The sequence below is a fragment of the Polypterus senegalus genome, chromosome 11, assembly GCF_016835505.1.
Source record: "Polypterus senegalus isolate Bchr_013 chromosome 11, ASM1683550v1, whole genome shotgun sequence".
Taxonomy (NCBI): Eukaryota; Metazoa; Chordata; class Cladistia; order Polypteriformes; family Polypteridae; genus Polypterus; species Polypterus senegalus.
The window spans coordinates 52,287,276-52,304,445 of record NC_053164.1 but is presented as its reverse complement, the minus strand read 5'-3'; the positions used below and the strand labels follow the sequence as shown (position 1 = coordinate 52,304,445).

Sequence of the window (17,170 nt, the reverse complement as noted above, 5' to 3'; positions counted from 1 at the left end):
TACCTGCAAGTCTCTCACAGTAAAACGGTATCAACAACAGACAATAAAGACTAACGAATACAATATTATTTAAAGGTTTTCATAAGGGTGTTGTGAAACCCCTATTATTGTGCTGCAATTTGGTAATGAACTTGTCATACGTGTGTTTCTTAAGCTGCCAGAATGACCACTCGTGTGTAGATGATAACGGCTGTGTACGAAGAGGTATGACGTCAGCAGCAGCGGCAGCTTGCAGCCGCAGCCAGGCAGCGAGAGGCACATACACGCGCAGTGCTCTTTGTAGGTGTCACTCACTTAGCGGCTGTGCAGCACCTAGGTAAGGTACTGCGGTAACGCGCCGACAGAAGGAAACGGACAGCGCGCTGGCTGCCTCGACAATGTGAACGTATTGCACCTGCCAGGGATGAAGCGAAGCAGAGCTTTGTCGTTTGAAGTCTTGCTATTGAAAATGCAAGAAGAAAAGATGAGAAAATACTCGTCAATTCAGAAGACTGATTATTAAACGAAGAAAACGTTATATTTTTGTGCTCTTCCTTTCTTCGCTCTTTCTCGTCTCTGTTGTGCCCTGCGTAGCAGAAGCTCAACGGCTCGGAGAATATGCTCGTCTCGTCAGGGCGACTGGCCGGGGTGCAGCCCATTGCAGGCGGTGTACTCGCTTTTGCAGCTCCTGGATTGGGGTCACGGGCACTCCGGTAGCTCGAGGTGGTGGTATCATTAACGAAAGAGGAAGCTGATCTGCGATAACGTGGACCAGGGGAGGATGCAAGGGGTGACGGTGACGGGCGAAGCGCCCATGCTAAATCAAGAAAGGAGAGAAGAGGTAAGCAAGCGTCCCGTCATTCGCGGGCAGAAACGGATTAAAAAGAAAATAAGCAGAACGACCCGACAGATTGGGTGGGCAAGAAGGCGGAGCTGTAAGATTCGGCAAACGTGACTGTACTGCCCATTGTCTCGATACTTCCAGGGAACATAAAGGTGTTGCTCAAGCACGTAACGGTGATACGTGTTAGGCATGCGAAACGCAAGAATCTTTGAAGAAGTCTCGCATGTGACACAGGCGAACAACTTAATTCATAGCAGCATCATGCAGTAAGGGCATATCATACAGCATCACCGTGACATGCGACTAGTTCACTTGAGTGACTCTAGGGTGCGCGAGACCCCGCCACGCGCCAAGCAGCGCGCCCTGCGGCTGGATCGCCCACTCGCCCTTCAGCTGTGTACAGCGTCTCGAAGTGAACTGGCTGCAGTACATTTTATTTCCAGCCGTTTCCTTACCTGTGTATCGTTTTCGCAAAATAGAAGCGGTGTCGTGACTAAACGTTCGTGGTTGCCTGCAATGCAGCAGCAGCAGCAGCCCTGATTGTAACAGCCGCCGAGGCAGCTTTTATCCTGCGCATTGTACACATGCAGTCACGCCGCGTACCTGGGTGTAGGCAACAACAAAGGGAGCCAAATCTTCACTCGCTGTGTGTCCAATAATACAAAACTAATCAGTTGCTTGGGGATGATAAAGTTTTATTTTCAACAACACAATAGAATATTATCGTCAGACAGAAACAACCGCACGATTAAGAAAAGCGAATTGCTATCTAGTAATCATTTACGTGAATTGCATTTTTTGGCATAACCTAAGATCTTACGCTTGTTTCTAAATGTATTTTGCTGCTTGTTAACATCGGCATGTTTTTGTAAGCGCCTACGCGCGTGTTTCATATTTCCTTTAACTTGTCGTATACTAAATCTACTCATTTTGTGCCTTTTATATGAAGCTGTGTTTCAGGGAGTTGCTGACCAACATACACACACTGTTCCAGTTGCACGGTGCAGGCACTAAAGGGCGTCCATTTGGTGATTGATTTATTTATCAGAGCCAGTGTTAAAAGCGTCTATAAAATAAATATAGGCATACACAGTGCTGCCAGTGTATGCTAGCTGTGATGTCATTTCAAAAAGAATGAATGACACGATTTGGCTTGAAATTTTATTGTTACATTTAAAAAATAAACTTCTAGCAGTCTCTCAAGAGAATTTGCAAAAGTTGAAGGCCCTTTTCAAGTTATGCAAACAAGATCACTACAAGCATCTATTGCTGAATATTTGAATAAGTCAGTTCTGAATTATTTTTTCAACAACGTTTTGAGGTGTTAATAAAGACATTCACACATTCACTTCCTTATTATTACTCACCTATGAAGTATCATGAAGAAACAGTTTTCCAATGTGTTAGTACGGAACTAATTTTTACAAATGTTAGAAACATTTGGAGAATTAAGAAGTGAACAAAAAAAAAGCCCATGAACAGATTGCAAAAGAAAGAAAATGCAGGTCTAAAATGAATCAAATGTAATAAGCATGTAAAAGTCTCAGTAATCTAAGGCATGTTCAAAAATATCAGATTTTGTCTTAAATATCTTTCAGTTTACTTTACTTTGTATTCCCAGAAATTACCTTGGTTAAACTTCTCTCACACAGAGAAAAAGCTAAATATTTAAGCACATATGAGTGAATTGCAGCCTATAGAAAGATGCATAAATAGGGTAAACATGTCTTTTTTTTAAAAAAGCTCATTAAGTAAATATATATTATAATAAACAAGTACACACCAGAATTACTAAAAATAAATTATATGTATATATATACTGTATGTATATGTGTATATATATATATATATATAGAGAGAGAGAGATAGAGAGAGAGAAGTAAGCAATGTTGCCTTGTGGATTTCAAGTCTCTGGTTGGAGTCTCGTCTCGTTACTGGCTGTGTGGAGTTTGCACATTTTTTCCCCTGTGTTTTCCTCCAAGTACTATAGTTTTTCTCTCTCATCCCCAAAGATATGCTTTGGTAGGCTATTTGATGAGTCTACATTGATCGTGTATAAATGTGTGTAGGTTCTGAAGTGAACTGGTGTCTGTCTAAAGCTGTTTCCTGGACTACCCACTAAATGGATAAAGTAGGTTTCCGAATGTTTTGTTATTTATGTCTACATCTCATATATTTGTGCATATATCATAGACACATACTAAATATTTCATTTATATAATAGCTAATTGATTACTTACTTCAAACCCTTTATTATATCTTGTGTATGCTTGTGTTGACACTTGCTACTCAGATATGTTTGCATTTTCTACTGTACACATCCACTTTCTGATACTGCTTTGACCAATACGCGTTTCCTGGGAAGTGGAACTGGGGCCTAGTAGCAAAGGATGCAAAACAAAAAACAGCTGTTGATGGAACTTTTAGGTTGGGGAGCAGCCCTGATAGCGCATTGCTGCACTCACCACACGCTGAACCACCTGTATTGGGACCCGAGTGCAGCAGGTGATAACTTAGCCCCACACTGGAACAGTGTGAGATTTTTTATGTTGGCTGCAGTGCCTGTCATGCCAGCAACCCCCAAGGTCTCCAGCTTGCTGGGCTGGTGGCAGATTAACATCAACACACACACACTTGGTTTAGTTTTAAAGGGGGGTAAATGAACTCCTATACACATTCACATCAGAGTACATTTAGAGTCTCCAGTTTTTTTCTATGGGAGAATAGTATACTTCCTGGAGTAAACTTTCAAGACTATTGGGAAAACATGAACAATCTTTGCACAGGGCACTCTAGCAAGGAATTAAGCTGGGCTTCACATTCTTTGAGATGATAGCACTAACTGCTGCACTAAAACACCACCCTGTTTAGGCAGTTGCTGTTGTCTTAATTTCATAATTCATTTTCATACACAGGACAGCACTGTGGCAAAGTGTTAGCACTGCTGCTTTGTAATAATGACACTGGTGGTTTACATCCTGGATACTTCCTGTGTGGATTTTGCATTTTGTCCCCATGTCCTTATGGGTTTTTTTCCAGGTGCTCCTTGTTCCTACCACAGTCCGAAACATACAGTTAAGGTGAACTGGTGTTGTTAAATTGGCCCTGGAATGTATGGGAGTTGTCATCCTGCGATGGGCTGGCATTCTCTCCTGTTGTTGTTCCTGCCTTGTGTGTGATGATTGCTGGGATAGGCTCCAGCTATCCCCCAACTCTTCTCTGGATAAGTGGGTTAAAAAGATAGTTGAATGGATTTTCACATAAAATTTTTACTGTTTAGATTGTTTTTCCCCCAGTGAGTAAACAGCAAAAAAGTAATTTTTACAAATAAGCACCATGTTGTATCTGGTCTCAAACTTCAGCTCTCCGAATGTAAGCTGTGGGAGGATGTGCAGTTCAGATTTTTGAAACTGAGTCATTTTGGTGTTTGTTTTTTACCTTTTCATTCAATTAGTGCCAAAAACTGGTATGTTAATCTTAAAGCAAACAAAAAGATTGTTTAAGTCTTTGACAATATAGGTTAAATTCGTTCGCTGATGACACTGCTATTGTGGGCTGCATCAGGAGTGGGCAGGAGGAGGAGTATAGGAACCTAATCAAGGACTTTGTTAAATGGTGCGACTCAAACCACTTACACCTTAACACCAGCAAGACCAAGGAGCTGGTGGTGGATTTTAGGAGGCCCAGGCCCCTCATGGACCCTGTGATCATCAGAGGTGACTGTGTGCAGAGGGTGCAGACCTATAAATATCTGGGAGTGCAGTTGGATGACAAATTGGACTGGACTGCCAATACTGATGCTCTATGTAAGAAAGCTCAGAGCAGACTATACTTTCTGAAAAGGTTGGCATCCTTCAACATCTGCAGTAAGATGCTGCAGATGTTCTACCAGACGGTTGTGGCAAGTGCCCTCTTCTACGCGGTGGTGTGCTGGGGTGGCAGCATAAAGATGAAAGACGCCTCACGCCTGGACAAACTTGTTAAGAAGGCAGGCTCCATTGTAGGATTAAAGTTGGACAGTTTAACATCTGTGGCAGAGCGACGGGCACTAAGCAAACTCCTGTCAATCATGAAGAATCCACTGCATCCACTTAACAGGATCATCTCCAGGCAGAGGAGTAGCTTCAGTGACAGACTTTTGTCACTGTCCTGTTCCACTGACAGACTGAGGAGATCATTCCTTCCCCACACTATGCGACTCTTCAATTCCACCCGGGGGAGTAAATGCAAACATTAATTTTATTTTAATTCTTTTCATTTTTATTACTATTTAATTTAATATTGTTTCTTTGTATCAGTATACTGCTGCTGGATTATGTGAATTTCCCCTTGGGATTAATAAAGTATCTATCTATCTATCTATCTATCTATCTATCTATCTATCTATCTATCTATCTATCTATCTATCTATCTATCTATCTATCTATCTATCTAAATACTTAAAATGATTTGCTCTGTTTAGCTTAATTTTGGTATGACACCTCACTGCAAACAAAGCCAGGAGGATGTTAGTAAAATTAAACAATGTGATGATGTCAACAGGAATCATATTTTAAGTGTTAAAATAGTTTTAAATTTCATAAGGCTACATCATTGTTCAGAGATCATTACATCCATTCATTGAAGTTACAGTTTGTATGTAAACGCACAACAATATGTTATTTTTTTAATACATATATGTATTATACATACACTTATTTACAAGCTGCACCCGGAATTCTTCCAAAGCCACAGCATATCTTATTGGAAGCACTTCTGGGTCATATGGAAAGCAGTGAGGTTCACCCGACAGTGCCCTCTACTGGCACCCAGGGACCCCAACAGGGACTCTTAACACCCAAGCACCCCTGCTGGTGTGCACACTGAAACTGCACAATAGGACCACTGCCACCTGCTATATAGGCAGTGGAACTGCTCCTAGCTTCCAGCTTCCGCTGGTCCAACAATTATATTATTTCGGCTGGGTACAAAGTCGCTTCTTCATCCAACCGGCAAGCTCGTCTGTATTTCCATCCTGGCCTACTGTCCGGGCAAGAAGTCACCGTCCATCCCCTCCGTCACCTTCCATCCCATCTGTCCTCTTGGACACTTGCACATTGTTTGTTTAGTTTTCTACTACAAAACTGTTTCTATTTACATAAATGATCATCATAAAAATAACTTGCATACAGTAAGATGCAATTCCAACAACACAGTGAGTCATTTAAATACAGTAGGAACTGCAGGTTTATTTGCAACATACTGTGTATGTTTGCTTACGCAACAAGGTTATTTTTAACTTTAAATTGATCTTCTTCTCAAGTCACTTCAAATTCTGCTGTCAATAGCTTGATTTATGAATGTTGAGCTTTGTATCTTTTATAGGTGGATGGGATAGAGAGATCCTTGGAAGCATCTTTTAGATGTATGGTTTTTATAGCTTAGGTAGTTTAGCTTATAGCTTAGGTTGTCTGCACATGGAATTAAGGCATAAATATTATCTGCCAAAAACAGGTTAGATGTAAGCATTTTAGAAAATCAATACATGCAGATGGATGAAAGAAAGAATCTGAAGGAAGTAAATATTACAAAGCTGCCTTTGTTTTAACACATATTTTTAACTGACTTTAAGCAGTGTTACAGAAAGTATATGGTATACACACACAAACATATTGTATTTATTTATTTATGTATCTAGTATCATACTAATTTCATTCCTCTGTGTCTTGCAAAATGGTGCACACTGAGTATCACATTTTATGCATAGATATATTAGAATATATTTCTTTGTTCTGTTTATTTCAGTTAGGCTTCACTTTTCCCTGGAGATTGTGCTGTTTTTCCTTTGCTCCTTTGTCATTGGTTCCATAGCAGCAATACTCTTTTTTTCCTGTCCCCACAATCCTGCTCAGGATATAATGGGTTTGGAAAATTATGAATCTTTTAACTGTGTCTATTGAAAATAATGACTTATTTTTGAAATTTCCAGTTTATGTGATAAGACAGATTTCTACTGCAGTCATATATACATTTCTCATGCATTATCACCTTTAAACAGGAGAAAAAGAGAAAAGTCTCAAGGAACAACAAGAAAGCAGTTGTTATTTGTAGCATGACAAGGCTATTGGTTTGTAGTTGTTCTCCCTACATTTGACCAGCTTCAGATGTAGTGAGAGCTTACTGCTATCCTGTGTTTATTTGAGGTAAGCCATTATTGTGTGTCACATTGTCATGTTTTTTTGGAGGCTGGCTAAACTGTATGTACTGCCATCTGTGGCAGGGAATTCTGGCTTTCAGTCAGTTTTTAGAAAAATATTAATCACTAGCCGAAGCCCGCCGTAGTATACGGTAGTAAAAGTGCCATTTAAACTAATACAGGTAGACGTGGAAACCGGGTTTTCTGATGAAAAAACAATAACGTTTCAAACAGTATCGTTTACACACAACAGATTTTGGCGAATCGTTTACATGCAATTATTTATATCCATTTATACAGTAAATGCGTGCGTATCCCATGGTCTTAGAGTTGGTGGGCGGGGCTCTGTGAGTTGGCAGGCGTGGCTCTCTGTCTTGCGTGCGCTCTCTGTCTTGCTTGCCCTTAGTTAGAGTTGGCAGGTGGGGCTCTGTGAGTTGGCGATCGTGCAGTGTAAAGTCAACGTGGCTCAGAGGTGCATGTGGACTTTTGCACAGATAAAAGCGGCTGAGGCTGTGTTTGGTGAGTTGTTGCGCTCCTTGAGAGCGACGCTGGACTTGGGAGGAAGGTTATAGTTGGTGTGCGTGGCTCTGTCGTGTTTACTCCATGAGGCGGTAGGAGGGTTAGTGTTGGCGGGGGGGGCTCTGTTGAGCGTATCCCATGGTCCTATACACACACACGCATATAAACATATATATATATATATACACACACACGCATAAAAACATATATATACATATACACACACACACACATATATATATACATATATATGCATATATATATACATATGCATATATATATATACATATACACATATATACAGTACATATACACATATAAATATATAGCAAAATACCCGCGCTTTGCAGCGGAGAAGTAGTGTGTTAAAGAAGTAATGAAAAAGAAAAGGAAACATTTTAATAATAACGTAACATGATTGACAATGTAATTGTTTTGTCATTGTTATGAGTGTTGCTGGCATATATATATATATATATATATATATTGTGAAGGACCGAGGAGACAGCAATAAGAGTTGGGGTTTCCGGCCCCGTATATTGTACAGAAAAAAAGAAAAACAGGTCTTTTGAACAAACAAAACAGTTCATAACGCGACGCCGACTCCGGGCGTCGCGGCCATTTTATTGGGGAGGAGCCGGAAGTGGAGGGATGCGGGAAGGACCGCAAGGGAGGATGGGAAGGATGACGTCAGGGCAAGATGGCGGAGGAAGGGCGGAAGTATCGCACTGCGTCAATCCAGGCCTATGGTGCAGGAAGGTCTTTCTTTCTATGAGGAAGCAGAGGGAGAAAGTTAATACCCGCCATTCCCTGGCGAATGGTTTCCCAGGTGCTATCGAATCAATCCGCTGCCTCCTACTGGCGGCGTGCGTGACGATCCCCCTTAGCCCAGGACCGTCAGGTCGGGCGGACCTAACCGAGAGGTCGTGAATACGAGAGAGGGCATCGGCATTGGCCTGAAGGGTGCCCGCCGATAAGTGACAGTGAACTTATACGGCTGTAAGTCCAGGAACCACCTGGTGACCCGCGGATTCGACTCTTTGTGTAGGGACATCCACTGAAGTGCAGCGTGATCAGTCACCAGAGCGAATTCGCACCCAGCAGGTAGTAACGGAGGTGGGTCACTGCCCACTTAATGGCCAAGGCCTCCCTCTCCACTGCCGCGTACCGGGTCTCCCGGTCCATCAGTTTCCGGCTAAGGTACATCACAGGGTGCTCGACACCATCGACGCTTTGGCTCAGCACGGCACCCAGGCCTGTGTCCGAAGCGTCGGTCTGGAGAATAAGCGGGAGCCCAAAATCGGGCGTCCGTAACACAGGTGCCGGCGTTAGGGCCTTCTTTAGGTCACTGAACGCGTGTTCTGCTTTGTCGGTCCACACCACGTATAGGGGAGCGACATTTTTTGTCAGGTCAGTCAAGGGTGCTGCTCTTTCGAGAAGCGGGAACAAACCGGCGGTAGTAACCCGCAAGCCCCAAGAAAGCCTGCACCTGTTTCTTGGTACGGACGGGCCATTCTAAGATGTCTTTAACTTTGGAGCTCTGTGGCCGCACCTGTCCTTGTCCCACGAGGTAGCCTAAATATTTGGCCTCCTTTAATCCAAAAAAACACTTCCGGGGGTTTATGCGGAGGCCGGCTTTAGCCAGTGTTAGGAGGACAGCTGCGACCTGCAGTAGATGCTCCTCCCAGGTGCCGGAATAGATGACAACGCCATCCAGGTAAGCGGCACTATAGGACTGGTGGGGCTTCAGCACTCTATCTACCAGACGTTGGAAGGTCGCCGGGCCCGTGCAGCCCAAATGGGAGGACCTTGTACTGCCAGTGCCCGCTAGGGGTGCTAAAGGCCGTTTTCTCCTTTGCGGATGCCGTTAAAGGAATTTGCCAATACCCTTTGTCATGTCAAGGGTAGTCAGATATCGAGCCGCACTCCAGCCGCTCAAGGAGGTCGTCAATGCGGGGCATGGGGTAGGCATCGAACTTGGAGATCTGATTCAGACGCCTAAAGTCATTACAGAACCTCCAGGAGCCGTCTGGCTTGGAGACGAGGACAATAGGGCTGGACCAGGGACTATGGCTCTCTTCAATTATGTCCATGTCCAACATACGTTTCACCTCCAGTTCGACCTCTGCGCGTTTTGCCTCCGGGAGTCGGTAGGGCCTCTCCCGGACGATTACCCGGGCTCCGTGACTATATCGCGGCAATCAGCGGTCCGGCCGGGTGACTCGCTCACTACCTCGGGATGGCTCGGAGTGTTTGGGCTAACTCCTGCCGCTGCTTGGGGTCAGCTCTTCGCCGAGGTTAAGGGCAGTTGTGCTTGCGAAAAGGGAGAGTGACCTATGGGAGCTGGGAGCTCCTCTCTATCTCTCAGGGCTTTAACAGGTTGACATGATAGATCCTCTCACTCGGTCGGCGATTGGGCTGTTTCACCAAATAGTCGGCGAGTCCTTCTCTCCTTAACCTCGTAAGGCCCTTGCCAGTGAGCGAGCAGCTTCGAAAGTGGGAGGTCGGGACGAGCACCATAACTCGGTCCCCGGCGGAACTCCCTGAGGACGGAGTTGCGGTTGTAACACCGGGCCTGCGCTGCTTGCGCACGAGTCACGTGCTCTTTTAGGAGGGGCCTGATCTTTGTGAGTCGGTCGCGCCGTTGCGCTACGTACTCAAAATGTTAGAGGAGGGAAGAGCCTCGCCTCCCAGCCTTCTTTTAGGATGTCGAGGATTCCCCGGGGTTGTCGCCCGTATAGCAATTCAAATGGGGAGAAGCCTGTAGAGGCCTGGGGTACCTCCGGTAGGCAAAAGCACGGCGGGAGGAGCTGGTCCCAGTTCCTGCCGTCGCGCTGACTACCTTGCGGAGCATCTGCTTAAGCGTCTGATTAAACGTTCGACCAACCCGTCAGTTTGCGGGTGATAGACTGACGCTTTCAGGTGCTTTATCTGCAGTAATTTGGCTACCTCCTTGAACGTATCCGAAGTGAAGGGCGTACCCTGGTCCGTGAGGACCTCCTTGGGTATGCCCGCGTGAAAACAAATTAACCAGTTCCCGTGCGATGCTTTTAGTATTAGCGGGCGCAGGGGAACCGCCTCTGGGTACCGGGTGGCATAGTCCACCATGACTAGGATATACTTGTGGCCACGGGTTGAGGGCTCCAGGGTCCCACCAAATCGACCCCTATCCTTTCAAAGGGGATGTCCACGAGGGGAATAGGGACTAGAGGAGCACGGTCCCTCCTAGGAATCTGGCGGGTCTGGCACTCGGACAGGATTGACAGAACCGCCGGACCTCCTCATTGATCCCAGGCCAGTAAAAGCGGAGCTTAATCCTCTCCAGTGTTTTTTCGGCCCCGAGGTGGGCGCCTAGGAGGTGAGCATGTGCCAGCTCGCATATCTCCCGCCGGAAGGTACGCTGAATTAGCAACAACTTCCGCACCTCGCCCTCATGGGTAGCCACTTTCGGTACAACAGATCATTCTCAAGGACAAAGAAGGGTTCCCGCGGTGTGGATCCGTCCGCTGTTGAGCTGTTAGGCAGAACGACGCATTCCGGCAAAGCGCAGGGAGTCATCATTCCACTGCTCCCTCTTAAAGGAGGCGGCGTGGACCGAAATTGATGGTCCAGGCGCCGAGAGGGTCTTGGGGCCTGGGCCGGGAAGAGTTCCTGGCTAGTCCCTTCTCCGCGGAATCTTCGGGTCAAGGTCCGTAGCCACGAAAGGTCCCCGAGACACCAGCGCCCATAGGGCCTGCCCTTGTGCACGGCGTGGAGGCCGCGGAGGGGTGCCTTTTCCCCTCATAACAAGATCCAACGAGGCCCCGGAGCGCGAATGGCTTACCGCTGATTCTTTTAGACCAGTCTTGTCCCAAATCACTGGGAAGGGGGTCAGGTAACACAGCGACCGTCATTTGGATTGGTTCCCCTTCCAGGTGACATAGCAGTGAGCGAACGATATGACCTAGTCCCCCATGCACACAGGTGACCAACAAATGCTGTTTTAACCACTGTTGCGGTAAGACAAAGCGGCGAGCAACAATGGTAATGTTGCTGCGGAATCAAACAAAGCCACCACGGCGTGCCCATTTAGCAACACCACTCCCGTATTCGGACTCGCCAAGGGATGCGGCGGGTACAATACCTCTCCGCGCGTCCAGCTGCAGTCCATAGGCTCCGGGCGATGTGATGGGGCAGTTTGGCAGCAGGTGACCGGTCTCGCCACACTTGAAACAGCGGGCCCGGCCTCTCTCTGGCTCTGGCTGGCGCTTCTGCAGCGCGCCGAGGGGCTCGGGGTGGCCGCCCGTCCCTGCCGGTTCCAGCGAGCAGGCTTTTCTGACCCCCAAGTCGGAGGACCGCCAACTGACGCTCCAGGGCGTCGAGGAGGCCCGACATGTTCTGATAGGCGTGTCCCCGGACCTGCTGGGCGAGGGAACTGGGCATCGCATTGACCAGGCCTTCACAGGCCACCCGCTCGACCACTTTCCGCCCGCCGGGTCCTTCTGGCCGTAGCCAGCGGCCCATCTTGCCCCAGAACTCGAACGCCTGGGCGGCGGCTTTTCAGGGTCAAAGACCCAGTTCCGCCATTCGGCCGCCTGCTGGCCCGGGCTAATGCCGTAGCGGGCCAGTATTTCGGGCTTGAGGAGGTCGTAATTAGCGGCCTCCTCCTCAGGGAGGTCATAATAGGCGCAGCTGGTCCCTTCAGGTATGGCGCCAGATGGGCGCCCACTCGGACCGCTGCCACTCGTTCGGGTGGCCGTCCTCTCAAACATGCCCAGGTAGGCGTCGGCGTCCTCGAAGGGCCCATCGGACTAAAGGAGGAGGCGGCTGCCTGGGCGGGTCTGGTCTCGCCCGTTGGGCTTCCACTAACCTGGCCTTCGTGGCCTCCAGCTCCCGGTGGTGGCGGCTTGCGCAAGCTGCAGCCTGGAGCTGGTCATTCATTGCCTGCAGCACGTGTTGAGGTCCTGTCCCTCCGTCATTCCGGGATCTCTCTATCCTGCCGACTACGCCAGATGTAAAAGGACCGAGGAGACAGCAATAAGGGTTGGGGTTTCCGGCCCGTATATTGTACAGAAAAAAAAAACAGGTCTTTGAACAAACAAAACAGTTCATACGCGACCCGACTCCTGGCGTCGCCATTTTATTGGGGAGGAGCCGGAAGTGGAGGGATGCGGGAAGGACCGCAAGGGAGGATGGGAAGGATGGCGTCAGGGCAAGATGGCGGAGGAAGGGCGGAAGTATCGACTGCGGTCAATCCAGGCCTATGGTGCAGGAAGGTCTTTCTTTCTATGAGGAAGCAGAGGGAGAAAGTTAATACCCGCCATTCCCTGGCGTGAATGGTTTCCCAGGTGCTATCGAATCAATCCATGCCTCCTACTGCGTGCGTGACAATATATATATATATACACACATATCTACATATATACACACATATACATACACATCTATCTATCTATCTATCTATCTATCTATCTATCTATCTATCTATCTATCTATCTATCTATCTATCTATACTGTATATATATATATCTATATATCTATCTATATCTATATATCTATTTATATTTATATATCTATCTATATCTATATATATATATCTCCTTGGGGTGCGAGCAGCTGTTGCTGGGGGTGCCAGAATCCATCGAGGAAGAAAAATTAAAAACTTTATTTGTACAAAATCTTAATTTATCTATCCATTCCTAAATAATTAAATGGGCAGGCTATTTCGTATCAGTGCAATACGCTGCTTTTTAAAACGGATGACTACTGCTCTTACGCATACACTTAGTGCTGCGTGGGTATTATGAACTATCGTATCTGTTCAAGTTCTATTTAAAGTTTAAATATAAGTAATTTTTATTTGGTCGACAGAAATATGTTTAGTAGGAATGTAAGTTAAATTTAGTCATCATTGCATAAAGTTTTCTTCATCATAGAAATTTAAAGACTAAATTCAACTTTCATTCCTACCAAAGATATTTCTGGCGACTAAATAGAACCTACTTATATCCAAATTCGAGCTATTGAGCTGTCGCCTGCCTGCCTGAATAAGTCACCCTCGCTTCACTGTTACTTTTTTTACTGTTCATTTAATCATGGCTAGTCGCGGAAAAATTATAACATGGAAGGAGGATTACACTGAGTATGGCTTTACCAAAACAATTATTGATGGCGAATAAAGTATCCATTATTCATAAAGCTTCAATTGGTGATCTGTTTTTCTGCGTTAACCTCATATTTTTTCATGCTTCTTCTCAAACCAAGGGGGTGCAAGGGTAAAACGAATCGGGAAGTGCTGATATATATATATAGAATATATTGAAATAGTTTTATTGTCAAATAATGCAAACAGTACGCGGCACGTGTTTCGTCCTAATTCTGGGCTCATCAGGCAGTACACATTCACTGCTCCCCCTCTCGGGAATCGAACCTCGGACGTCAGCGCCAGGGTGTGTGGTTCGTTTATTTGACAGTATGTAGATCGGGGTGTGTATATATATATATATATTACTTTTGAGAATGCAACATATAGTTTTGTCCAGGAGGAAAGCAATGTTGCCTCAAATCAATGGCAACCTTTTATAGGGTGTGTCCCTGAGACTTATTAATTGTCATCGCGAAGCAGAGCCTTACTGGAAATTTGAGGCATTTCAATTGAAATGGGAGATCAGATGGTATAACGGCGATGCCAGGAATACATTCAGAGTGTGGCGCTCTGCTGTTTTTTTGTGTAGCTGCCTTCACACAGCTTATCCGCTGCTTTATAAATGAACGCCATATAAGGCCATCGTTTATCCTTGCTTCGCGGTTCTGTACTGTTTTATTGTTCGTTTATTACGATTATTATAGTTATTGTGTAGCTATTCGAGGCTTACTTTACTGCTTAGGTCTGTGCCTGAGACTTATTACTTGTCATCGTGCAGCAGAGCCTTACTGGAAATTGGAGGCATCTGAATTGAAATGGGAGATCAGAGGGTATAAAGGGGACGCAAGGAATACATTGAGTGTGGAGAAACTCTAGAGACAGCGTGTGTATTAACTTGTGGATTTTTCTGTGAGTATTTGGTGGCAGCGTGACGAAGATGCTTCCGCAGCTCAGAGCGAAATGAGGTGAATGGGAGGGGAGATGATGACATCACTCCCCCACCCGCCTTAACTGTCAATCCCCCGACAAACACAGTCTCTCGGAATTTGCATAAGCACAGCCCTTCACGTGCAATTTTAACTTAGTTACAAAGTGATCAAAACTCTCGTTTATACCCTGCGTCCTCTCATTAAACTTGTATCCTGCATTAGCCGTGGGAATGACAAACGCCAGCGGCAGCCTGTCTATGAACTTAATTTAAACTTTAGGTTTACACAATGCTTTGTTTCCGAAGTAGCTGCACTCATGAATATGCTTGTATGTGTCACTCGCTCGCTTCTTATTGTTTCGCTGCCTTCTCAATTGTATAATGCATGTTTTCTTCAGCGCTTTTTGGAGCTCTTCCTTGTTTTCTACGTACTGCATTGACAGTCAGTTCACGTGATTACGTGGGAGGCGTGATGATGTCACACGAAACTCCGCCCCCCACGGCCATCGAGCTTAACTCTATTATAGTATATGGAGAAAAATAGATTCCAGTTATGACCATTACGCGTAGAATTTCGAAATGAAACCTGCCCAACTTTTGTAAGTAAACTGTAAGGAATGAGCCTGCCAAATTTCAGCCTTCTACCTATACGGGAAGTTGGAGAATTAGTGATGAGTCAGTCAGTGAGTCAGTGAGTGAGTGAGGGCTTTGCCTTTACTGTTTGTGACTTTATATGATTAAATAAAATGACAGGGTGTAGTGATAAATATTATAATTACAAAATACCAACTACCATCACTTAAGAATAACTGGAAGTATTCAATGAAGCCTCCCCTATGCCTTTATTTCCTTAGACATCTCCTGAGGAATGCCTAGATACCTTCATGTATGCTCATCAAATGCTACAGGTGGAGACACTGCCAGCGTACTTGTTTAGCTCATTGTCTCAAAGCACTGTGGAGAGTGATTATATTGGCAGCAGATATTAATGGCATGTACTGTATCTGCCTTCTGTCCAGGACATAAAACATGCTGTCGTAAAGGACCATTAGTACTCACATTGTTAGATTCAGGGGCAGTTTTCATCCTTCAGTCATAAGGCTACTTAACAGCCATTCACATGGATAATTGCATTTGTGTTTCTTAAATAAACTGTACCATCTGTTACTTTATTTAATATATGCTGTTGTGTTCATTACATTTTGTTTTTGGTAGTTTACTGCTGTCATTAGTCTATATGAAACATGCAGTATACACTGTTGATCTATACTAATAAAAGGCAAAGCCCTCACTAACTCACTCATTCACTGACCGACTCATCACTAATTCTCCAACTTCCCGTGTAGGTAGAAGGCTGAAATTTGGCAGGCTCATTCCTTACAGCTTACTTACAAAAGTTAAGCAGGTTTCATTTCGAAATTCTACACGTAACGGTCATAACTGGAACCTACTTTCGACCATATATACGGCTATAGCCTGCAGCTCGGTCGCCGTGTGAGCCGGAGTTGCGTCCCGCATCATCATGCCTCCCCACGTAATTGAGTGCCTGCCCATATTAGGTAAAATATTCGCGGGTGAAGGACTGTGCTTATGCAAACGAAGATGAGATGGTCTAGTGTTTGGCACAAACTCAGCAAAAGTGCGAGAGAAACTTTTAAGTGCTGGGTCTCAGCTAACATTAAATAAAGCCGTGGACATCGCAAGACCACACAAGAGAGCGGCTCACGTGAACTGACTGTGAACGCAGTACGTAGAGAACAAGGAAGAGCTCCAAAGAGCGCTGAATAGAAAACGCATTACACAATTGAGAAGGCAACAAAAGAATATGAAGCGAGTGACGCATAGAAGCGTATTCATAAGTGCAGCTATTGCAGAAACAAAGCACGGTGTAAACCGTAAGTTTAAATTAAGTTTATAGACACGCTGCTGCTGGCATTTGTCATGCCTACGACGAATACAATTTTCGCGAGATACAAGTTTAATGAGAAGACACGAGGTATAAACGAGACTTTGGATTACTTTGTAACGGAGTTAAAATTGCTGTAGCGAGAAACTTTTAAGTGCCGGGTCTTAGCTAACATTGAATAAAGCCGTGGACATCACAAGATCACGTGAACTGACTGTGAACGCAGTACGTAGAGAACAAGGAAGAGCTCCAAAGAGCGCTGAACAAAAAACGCATTACACAATTGAGAAGGCAGCAAAAGAATATGAAGCGAGTGACGCATACAAGCATATTCATAAGTGCAACTACTGCGGAAACAAAGCACGGTGTAAACCATAAGTTTAAATTAAGTTTATAGACACGCTGCTGCTGGTGTTAGTCATGCCTACAACGAATACGATATTCGCGAGATACAAGTTTAATGAGAAGACACAAGGTATAAACGAGACTTTGGATCACTTTGTAACGGAGTTAAAATAGGAAAGCAAGGTGTAAAGCTTAACTTTAAATTAAGTTCATTGACACAAGACGAATACGACATTCGCAAGATACAAGTTTAATGAGAGGATGCGGGGTATAAACGAGACTTTTGATCACTTTGTAACTAAGTTAAAATTTCTGGTGAAGGACTGTGCTTATGCAAACGAATAGAAAGC

The 17,170-nt window shown here is 45.1% G+C and overlaps 1 protein-coding gene across 1 annotated transcript in view; it reads left to right on the top strand.

Annotated features, from left to right (window-relative positions):
- The first annotated feature begins 279 nt into the window (after positions 1 to 279).
- The window catches only part of LOC120538970 (transmembrane protein 151B-like), a 125,102-nt gene continuing 108,211 nt past the window's right edge, over positions 280 to 17,170 (top strand). Inside the window, exon 1 of the mRNA XM_039768624.1 lies at positions 280 to 820. Within this exon, the coding sequence (XP_039624558.1) occupies positions 761 to 820 (60 nt within the window). The 5' untranslated portion in view covers positions 280 to 760. The remainder of the gene's footprint in view (positions 821 to 17,170) is intronic.